Source organism: Epinephelus moara, chromosome 18, assembly GCF_006386435.1.
Source record: "Epinephelus moara isolate mb chromosome 18, YSFRI_EMoa_1.0, whole genome shotgun sequence".
In the NCBI taxonomy this organism is placed as follows: Eukaryota; Metazoa; Chordata; class Actinopteri; order Perciformes; family Serranidae; genus Epinephelus; species Epinephelus moara.
The window spans coordinates 1,918,105-1,928,748 of record NC_065523.1 but is presented as its reverse complement, the minus strand read 5'-3'; the positions used below and the strand labels follow the sequence as shown (position 1 = coordinate 1,928,748).

The following is a 10,644-nucleotide window of genomic DNA, read 5'->3' as shown; positions in this document are numbered from 1 at the left end:
TGTCGTATGCTGTAAAGCCCTGTGAGGCAAATTGTGATTTGTGATATTGGGCTTTATAAATAAAATTGAAAATTGAATTGAATTGTTCTGAATGAGAAAAAAAGAGTGATTGTAAGTTGTATATATCGTCCTCCAAATACCGAAATCAACAAGTTCAAAGAAGGTCTATTAGATGTGTTTGAACATGTTGATAAGGAGAGTAAACCTTGTTATTTACTAGGTGATTTTATTATCAACCTTCTAAATGGGGAAATCAAACATCACATTGATGACCTCACAAACATACTGTCCTCCAATTACTTCTATCCTCTAATTAACAAGCCTACAAGAATAACTAGTAAATCCTCTACACTGATAGACAATATTTTTTACAAATGCCTTTCTTAATGTTATAAAATCTGGTATTCTTTATACTGACATTTCAGATCATATGCCTGTTTTTCAATTTTCTGTTTTGCACGGTAAATCAAGTATGTCTGAACCAAAGAGGTTTTCATTTCGAAGGTTCAATGACAAGAATATTAACAACTTCAGAGAGATGTTGGCAAAATTGTCTTGGGAAGTCGTATATGAGACGTTTAATGTAAATACAGCTTATGATTATTTTTATACCAAGTTCTATTCTGTTTTTGACCAATGTTTTCCTCTTACAACTAACAGTAACAAAAACACTGCAAGCTCGAACAAACCATGGTTTACTACTGAACACAGGAAATCTGCTCTGAAGAAAAATAATTTATATAAAAAATACCTTCAAAGTCCTACTCCTTTAAACTATGCTACATACAAAACATTTAGGAACAAATACAACCATCTTCTTAGAAATGCTAAACAGGAGTATTATAGTGACCAATTTAACAGCTCTACAAATAACATTAAATCTACATGGGACTCTCTGAAAGAATTGCTCAATATGAGACACGCTTCTTCTCCATCCCCAGCTGAATTTCAGGATGGCGAAGTAAAGGTAACTGAGCCATCCCAAATTGCAAATAGATTTAATGACTTTTTTGTGAATGTGGGACCATGTCTTGCAAAACATATTGGAGACGCTTTTGGCTCTCCCACTGATTTTATAAGTAAAGAGTATGCTTCCCCAAATGTTTTTGAGCCTGTAAAGACTTCGGAAGTACTTGATATTATTATGAGTCTCAAAAACTCTTCTCCTGGCCATGATGAAATTCCAGCCTCCTTGATCAAAAAGGTAGCTTCTTTAATTATTGATCCTTTAACATTCATTTATTTGTTGCCAAGTTGCCAAGGTTATTCCACTCTTTAAATCTGATGATCCATCTGTATTCTCAAATTATTGTCCTATATCAATACTGCCTTGTTTTTCTAAAATTCTTGAAAAGCTGGTATATAGTAGAATCATGAAACACCTAAATACGAACAATATTTTGTTCACACATCAATATGGGTTTAGAAAAAAAAATTCTACATACATGGCTCTTTTGCACCTCAGAGAAAAAATTACTGCTGCTCTGGAGAAAAATGAATACACCTTAGGCATTTTCTTAGATTTATCATAGGCTTTCGATACGGTGAATCATGAAATTTTGTTATCAAAAATGTTATGTTATGGTTTTAAAAAACAGGTTTTACATTGGGTTGATAATTACTTAAACAACAGACAGCAATTTGTTGTTTTTAATGGTAATTGATCTAGGGCTGCCCCCAAATAGTCGACCAAGCGTTAGTCGACCAAGAAGTCATTAGTCGACCTAAATTTCATTGGTTGACTGGTCGAAGAAAAAAAATGAAAAGCTAGAGGGCCTTTAATTTGAAGGGCCAGATACAGGAAGTCGTTACACTCACGGTCAGTTTTTTTACACGGCTAGTCCCTGCAATATCGCGATTGTAGACAGTAACTAATGATATAATGTCGGGCAAGAAATCTAAAATCTGGGATCATTTTGAAAAGAAAAAGGACGACCCCAAGAAGGTGACATGCAAACTCTGCAAACAGACCATCGCCTATCATTCGTCAACGACGAACATGATGTATCATCTAAAACATGTAAGTAGCTACTTGCCTAGCATGGCCGCCCTAACATTTGAAAGCCGAGATAAATAATACATTTTAATATTGTCATGCGCTAGTATAGGCCTACTGGGGAAGCTAAATTATCCAGCTCACTGTGTGTTTAATTAATGTGTAAATCTCTCTACAGGCGCATCAACTTTACTGCGGAGATGACAAGGCACCCTCCACTTCAGCATTGACGCAGCAAAAGCTCGTTATGAAACCCCCTCTTTCTGAAAAAAGGAAGAGAGATATAACGGAAAAAATAGCGGATTTCATTGCGCTTGACATGAGACCAGTAAATATTGTCAGCGGTGAAGGTTTTAGACAATTGATTGAATTCCTAGAGCCAGGATACAGCCTTCCTAAATGTGAAACTGTAATGCACGCGATTACTACCAAATACAACACTACGAAAGAAGCGATTCTGGACAAGATTAAAAGCTGTACAGCACTCAGCTTCACAACGGACATCTGGACATCTAACCAGATGGAGAGTTACATGACAGTCTCTGCACATTTCATTTCTGACGACTGGCGACTGCATTCATTTGTGCTGGAAACGAAAGTTTTGGAGGTGAGCCACACAGCTGCTAACATAGCAGAGCGACTCAGCCAGGTAATGGCAGACTTTAGGATCCCTGCAGAAAAGAGGGCCGCTGTTGTACATGACAATGCCGCGAACATGGTGTTGTGCGTGGATCAGCTATCTCATAACTCGTCCTGGGGTAATGTCCAGGGAGTTCGCTGTGCGGGGCACACTTTGCAGCTGTGCATAAATGCGGCTCTTAAAAAAGATCCAATCTGCTGAGTCATTGCAGCTGCCAGACGTCTTGTGGGACATTTCAAGAAAAGTGCCAAGGCTACAGCAGCCCTTACTGACAAACAAAAACAACAGAAAGTGGCTGAACACAAACTCATCCAGGATGTCTCCACACGCTGGAACTCCACTTACTTAATGCTGGAGCGTCTCCTGGAACAGAGGTGGCTGGTCACAGCCGTGCTTTCCGACCCCGGTACCACCCACCGGTCTGACCGCGATCTGGATCTCACCACGGCCCATTGGAGGATAGCGGAGGACATCGTCTCGGTGATGAAGCCGATGGTCACACTCACGGAGCTGCTTTCGCAGGATGTTAATGCGTCTCTGTCTGCCACGCTGCCCATGCTCATAAACATGAAAAGACGCCACCTGTTGCTGCGCGATGATGACAACACAACTGTGACCGCACTGAAGAAAACGCTCACTGAAGAAATTGACACGAGATGGGAGCTCAGAGGGAATATCGAGACTAGCATTTACATCCAAGCTGCTGTCTTGGATCCACGATTCAAAAGCCTGTCATTCCTCGAGGTAGAGAAACGGGACGAGGCTTACACGACGGTGTCGGATTTGGCTGAGAGTTTATCTCCAGCAGAAGAAGCTGATGCTCAGAGAGAGGACAGGGACAGCAGTGGAGATGAAAGTGAGCCCAGTCCTGCACCAAAAAAGAAGCGGGAAAAGCAGGAGGAGATATCCATGTTGATGGCCATGGCTACAGACGAAGAGCAGCAGACAGAAGGACGGAACGATGAAATGAAACAATACTTGGAGGACAGAACAAAAGTTGATTCGGGACCGCTAACATAGTGGCAAAAAAATGAGGACCACTATCCCAAGCTGGCTAGAGCAGCCAAGCGTGTGCACTCCATCCCATCCACGTCCACGCCATCGGAGCGCATCTTCTCCAAGGCCGGCTTCATTGTGAATAAGCCACGGAGCTCACTTCTCCCCGACAACGTGGATAAACTTGTGTTCCTTTCTCATAATATGAGAAAGCTAACTGAGAGCCAGGGTGATAAAACTGTGAGTAAGGTGGTTGCGTGAAACGAAATGTGTGATTTAGCCTACATTTTCATTTGCGTTCTGACTTCAGAAAAAAATGTAAAGTTGAGTTTTCATTCATGTTGAGGCTAATTCTCTGTTTATTTGCACTGACAATTAGGCTATCTTAAGTGTTTCAGTTTGGTTAATACTTAATTATTCGTTTATTCATTTTGCCTATTTTATTTCCATTGTGACCTAATTGAAGTTTTATTTCATTTTAAGGCTATACTTTTCCGTTGGTCTGTTAATTTGCACTGATTGCTGAATGCCTATTTATTCATTTCTGCTTATTTTATTTGCATTCTGACCTAATTTAAGTTTTTATTTCATGTTGAGGCTACTTCTCCGTTGTTCTGTTTATTTTTGGAATGACAGCCTATATTTTTCTTTTAATTGTTTTAGATTGTTGTAGAGCTATTTCGTTATCTACATTTTAAAAAGAAACGAAAATTTGTATGTTGATGGTTGATGTTGATTGATAGTTTTAAGGCTCATAATTTATAAGTTATTCAGTCGCCGAGGCTGTAAGATGCTACAGTTATACTATGTAATTGAAAATCAATTAAATGTTCAGTCTCCTCTCCTTGCTGGTTGTTCTGACACATCACAATCATTACTGCTTTGCCGCAGGTCTCATTGGCAGGCGGCTGGCTTCGTGCGTGAGCTTGTAAAAAATAATACCTATTTTAAAGGCTAATTATTACTGCTTTGTAGGCCTATTTCTCGGTAATGTAGCAAGCAAACTGTTGACAATATTACTTAACATTCTATCTCAGCCCTGGAATTCAAACTGTCTTGTTGCTCCCCGAAATCGTTAGGCTCGTTCAAGATGAAATGCGCCTCGCCTGAAAAGTAGACGAGAGCAGGCGGCCCCAGCGGGGGGCGGTGACAAAAAGCTGCGGTGAAGTCGGACAGTTTCCCGACAGTTTCCAGCAGCCTTCAGTCCGTACAGGAAGTCACAGACACACTAACATCCTGTCTGGAATGATGTCAATTCATTAAAAAAGTGATCAGACCCATATACCAGTTTGTTTTCACCATCAGTCACACAACATGTTTTCTGTTCACAGAATAAACCTTCAGATCAGACAAATACAATCTTAATCTCTAAAATTCAACACAAATGAGTAGTTTATCTAAAACGTCATATTGTTGAGTCGACATCTGAACCAATCAGCTGTTAGATCAGGTGAGAGCCAGGCGGTGCAGTCGGTGGAGAGCAACTGCAGCGCCTGGCTCTAAAAACTGCGGCCGCCTCGCTCTCGCGGCTTTATCGCATTCCACTTTTGTGATACGTCAGAGCAAGTCGGGATGAAGTCGGACACAAAACTAACCGGCATGCATTGTGCGCCGATCGCCGGTGATCGAATCTGCGCAGATTGGCTCATCTCGAACGGACCTATTATCTGCGACGATTAGTCGACTAATGGCCCTAAATGACGACTACTGGTCGACCATGAAAATCTTTGGTCGGGGGCAGCCCTTAATCGATCACAGCTGGCTGTACTAAAATGTGGTGTTCCACAAGGATCCATTCTTGGACCCTTGTTGTTTTTGATATATGTTAATGATCGTGCTAATGCATCAAGCTTATTGTCACCTATACTATTCGCTGATGACACAAATCTTTTTGTCACTGACAAGAATTTTGATTCCCTTATTGCCAAAGCAAATGCTGGACTCATTCATTTTTCACATTGGTTTAAGTTAAACAAGTTATCACTCAATGTCAAGAAATCTAACTTCATTATTTTCAATCAATCAATTTTATTTATAAAGCCCAATATCACAAATCACAATTTGCCTCACAGGGCTTTACAGCACACAACATCCCTCTGTCCTTTGGACCCTCACAGCGGATAAGGAAAAACTCCCCAAAAAAAAAAAAACCCCTTTAACGGGGAAAAAAATGGGGAAATAAGAACAAGAATTACAATGCAGACAGAGCCAAAATTTATATCAATAACAATGCACTTGCACAAGTTTCATCAGTATGCTCTGGAACAACTCCATTGCCAGCATGCTCCTGATGCAACCTGTCCCTGTCAGGCTGCATGCAGGGTAGAGGCTGTATGATGGGAGCCAGCTCCTTAGAGTCTTGCTGATCTATGGTTTACTTTTTTATTCTATTTTCAAAGAAATTATAAAAACCCTGAGGAAATGACCAACTAAAATATATGTGCAGGACTTAAATAAGCAGAACTGATCTTAAGTGGGCTGGGACTTGGAAGACATCAGTTACTGTTGGACTGGTCCCCAGTGGGGGCGTGGCCTGAATGGAAATGATTGGCGAGCAGAGGAGCATGTGAGTGCTGTAAACCATAGGACAAGTTTGCTGTGAGCATGCGCGAGCCAGCTCTGTTTGGGTGAAGGCCATCCCTCCAGTAGAACTGTCTCCGCTCCCAAAATAAGTTAAAATTGTCAATGAAAGTCACACAAGCTGAAGACAACCAGGTGTGTAAATTCAACAGGTGACTGAAACTACTCACCCCTCGGCCAAGGGTGGGTAATGGGCCGGAGACGTAGGCGTGGCATTTCTGTGTCTGCAGGAATGTCAACAGGTGGATGAAGTCTAGCTTTAATAGTTCAGACTGTTGTTTTGGGACGTCATTTGTTCCCACATGGACAAGGAGCCTCTCCAACTCTGGATGTTTATGTAAAATCTCTGGAATTTTACTGGTTATTTCCTGGACTCTTGCACCAGGAAAACAGTATATTTTAAGCAACTTCATCCTAACATTCTGGACTATGGAGTCTCCTACGATCATAGTTGCGAAGTGGGATAGTGTGGGAGCTTGCTGGAAACAGCTGGTGTCATGAGTCAGCATGGATAAGGACGGAGGTGTGCGATGTGATGATGGATGCAGCAATGTAGACATCACCCTGGAGCTCCTTCGTGGATCCAGCCGCCTTTGGAGAGCGGGACCGGCTAATCGCTCTGTGGTGGCCGTAGAAGAGAGTCTCATCACGGCATCTTTCAGAAGCCTACGACGAGAAGAGGATGTCACCTTTCCAGTGGACTTGGAAACCACCCCCGCGCTATTCCAGCAGTGGCGAAGAGGTTGCAATTGCAGGGGCCTTCGTCTTTGGAAAGGACCAAGCCAGGAGGTGAGGCTGCCCCGTCTGAGTGCCCTGTGCGATCACTGGCCACTACCTCCAACCAAGACGGCTGATGGCTGGGGGTTGAGCAGGAGGAAGGCCGTGGACAAGTGGCGGGATCCCACACAACTGTGTCCTGGATGGTGGCACTGAGCAAGGCAATCCGTTTGGACTGCCCCTTAAGGTCAGATATCATGTGGATATGGTTGGCGGGTTGGCGGCAGTTCCTTGATGAAACTGCTAAGAACACGGTCTGTGGATTATCTTAAAGATCCAGGTTATGATTTCTGGAAAGAGACATTGTTGCTGAGTTTTTAAAACAATTTTATTTTTGGCACTTTGAGCACCACAAACCAAGTGCCATCTCGCAGAGGTGGGAACATGTCTTACATCTTTGCACTCAAGTCCCAAGTCAAGACAGGCAAGTCCTGAGTCTAGTCACAAGTCATACATTTTGAGTTTCCAGTCCTGAACAAGTCATAATGTGCCATTCACCAAATGTAATAAGCTTTTAACAACGCAGTAATACTATATTAAATTCACAAAAATCATGAATGCTTTTAAAATCTGTAGTATGTTTGAAGTTGATGCGTCTCCATCTGTAATTTTCTACCTGGACATTTTGCATTCTGCAATTCCTTTTTATTGACCACCAAATAGTTTTTTTGTGAACAAGATTATCTTTGGTTTAATTTTTCCAACTGGGGCTCGGTATCGTAAAGTTAGTTCGTCATGGTTCTCTCCTGCAGCTTGACTGGATGCTGTCAAAATGGTTCAAACAAAATGGATCTGGGGAATTAAGGATCCACATGAACAGAGCTGACATTAGTTAATTTAGGAAATGACTTGAGTTGTGGCACTCATTTTAAATAACCTATTTTTTTAACCTTTGGGCCTGGGGTATAGTATTGTGTATTTTCAAGTCAAAAGGCTCAAGTCTAAGTTAAGTTGTTAGTGTTAAGGCCCGAGTCAAGTTCCATTTTTTTTTTTTAAATCTGAAGTCATCAAATTTTTGACTCCAGTCTGACTTAAGTCCAGGTCGTGTGACTTGAATCCACACCCCTGACATCTAGCTCCATTATATTGGAGAGAGGCCAGACATCTCTTTGGCCGATATCTCCAACACTATGCAACTCACACCAAAACCAAGTAGACTGATAAATAACACTACAGGTAAGAGGAAAAATACCTACTTAGGATTTTGGGATGAACTTTTTCTTTAATCAACCATTAATGCTCTAGTTCTTATATTACTTTGTGGTTAATATCAGTTCATCTTTTTGGGCCTACATCTACGTGACAATCAGAAACATTTAAAAACAAATCAAACTCATGTCCTTACCTCAGAGTGAGACTGGCTCTGTGCCATGGCTTTCGAGAACACACTCTGACATAATCTTTCTTGTTGACATTCTCCAAGAACTTCACGTACAAACGCTGGTAGCGCATTTTGGCATCACCAAAGTAACCCAGATACTGAGGAAAGACATAAAGAATCAGAATTTCAATTTAGTAAACAGTATTGTTCTGTATGAAGACAATCATATTAAAAAACACTGGCATTATACTTTGATGGTTAAAATGGCTGAGCTAATCCATTTTTCCCATTAAAGATATTTCTCTTGACTGAAACAGCTGTTCTCAGACTGCACAGACACAAATCAGCCAAAATCATTAAATTCATGAATTGCTTAGCTTTCTACTTTGGTTTTGTACACTCACTGCCCTCCATGTTTTCCTCATTTCATGCCTAAGGGCTGCTGCACACCAAGTTTGTATTTTTTGTCCAAAATTGTCACACATCTAAAAATACAGTAAGTATGCTAACTAACTCCGAAACTTTGACCAGTCATTTAAGTTTTTGGGATAGGTTTGATTGTCTGCATTTTTTCACCTCTGTCAAAGCCTAAAGAGAGTTGTTTGACAAAGAAACAGTGAAGAAATGTGGGGTAATAACCCGCGGACAGATACATCTACAACAAGACAGAGAAGTGGGGCACACAGTTATTATTTCATACTTCATAGGGTTAATTTCAGCAAGTCAGACAGTAATATTCAGGTGAATGTTGATGATGAGGAGAAGGACGTGAACCGCACACAGATATATAAAGTGAGAGAGAGGGAGGGAGAGAGAGAGAGAGAGAGAGAGAGAGAGAGAGAGAGAGAGAGAGAGAGAGAGAGTCTGTGTTAGCTCTGTCCACAGAGACGGGAGGAGACAGAGCAACATTTCCTGCTAGCACGTACTACGACATCAGAACAAAGTTTTTTAGAAAAATTAAATGTAAACTCAAAGATTCTGATACACTCTTTGAGCAGACTGAAATGAGACATCTACTTGGAGAAAACAGTGTCAGCGTCATTGATGCAGCAAGAAATGTCAGTGCATGTCACAGCCTAACTGAAAATCAACACAACACATAACTGAAGTTAATCGCCCCACAGCTCACACTTTTATTTACTCCTATATTTCAGTTTTTTTTCTTTACAGTTTATATATATGGTTTTGTATTAATATATTGTTCTTGTTATTATTGCCTCTTTATTGATCTTAAGCAAAGTTACTTATATATACAGTACATCTATGATACCCCCCAACACACACACCAACAACAACAACAATACATAAAAGCTGGAGTTCATCTCGTTACAGCTCAGTCTGCTTTTTATTTATATTAGTCCTCTACTCTGTGTGTGAAAACAAACAAACAAACAAAATAAACACATAAAACACGTTTATAGGTAAACATATATGAGACGTGCTGACGTATTGCGGTAAGCGTGTTGTGTCATTTCCGGTGTTTCTGTCTCTGTGGTGCTCTAGCGAACTCTACCAGCCTTCTTTCTGCTTTTCCTCACTTTGGTTGCTTAACATCTACTTCAAGTCTTAACCCACACTAGTTCTGTTTAAGCACTCATAGCTCTCCTCTTTTTAACGACTTTCTTACTAATCTCTTAGCTGTTGTTTGCACGTTACTAGCCTTGTTAGCTACATTCGCTTAATAGTTAGCGATGGCTTCTCCTTCCCCTGCTCTTTCTTGCTCGGTGTGCCAAATGTTCAGTTATGCCTCTGCCTCCTTTAGCAACAGTGGTAACTGTATTAAGTGTACTTTATTTGCTGCGTTGGAGGCAAGGCTCAGTGAATTAGAAGTGCGGCTCCGCACCATGGAAAATCACTCGGTAGCCCCCTGTAGCCGGTACGGAGCCACATAGCCTAGCCTCCGCTAGCGGTTCCCCGGTAACCCCCGTGCAGCCGGGAGGCTGGATAACTGTCTGGAAGAAGCGTAGCTCCAAGCCGAAGCCCATGGTTCACCACCAGCCTGTTCACATTTCTAACCGCTTTTCCCCACTCAGCGACACACCCGCTGAGGACAAAACTCTGGTTATTGGCAGCTCTATTATGAGGAACGTGAAGTTAGCAACACCAGCGGCCATAGTCAAATGTATCCCTGGGGCCAGAGTGGGCGACACTGAATCAAATTTAAAACTGCTGGCTAAAGCTAATCGTAGATTTAGTAAGTTCGTTATTCACGTCGGCGGCAATGACACCCGGTTACGCCAATCGGAGGTCACTAAAATTAATATTGCCTCGGTGTGTGAATACGCAAAAACTATGTCGGACTCCATAGTTTTCTCTGGACCCCTCCCAAATCTG

The 10,644-nt window shown here is 41.5% G+C and overlaps 1 protein-coding gene across 6 annotated transcripts in view; it reads right to left on the bottom strand.

The window, feature by feature from the left end:
- The window catches only part of prr12b (proline rich 12b), a 111,825-nt gene that overhangs the window by 32,675 nt on the left and 68,506 nt on the right, over window positions 1-10,644 (bottom strand). For 5 of the 6 annotated variants that reach the window (XR_007571633.1, XM_050070223.1, XM_050070224.1 and 2 more), the window contains exon 10: window positions 8,335-8,468. Coding sequence is in view for 5 of the 6 variants with exons in the window: in XM_050070223.1 (XP_049926180.1) it covers window positions 8,335-8,468 (134 nt within the window). In the remaining variant the exon portion in view is untranslated. Of the gene's footprint in view, window positions 1-7,115; window positions 7,280-8,334; window positions 8,469-10,644 lie in introns of those variants that run through there. The other variant, XM_050070227.1, reaches the window with a different exon arrangement.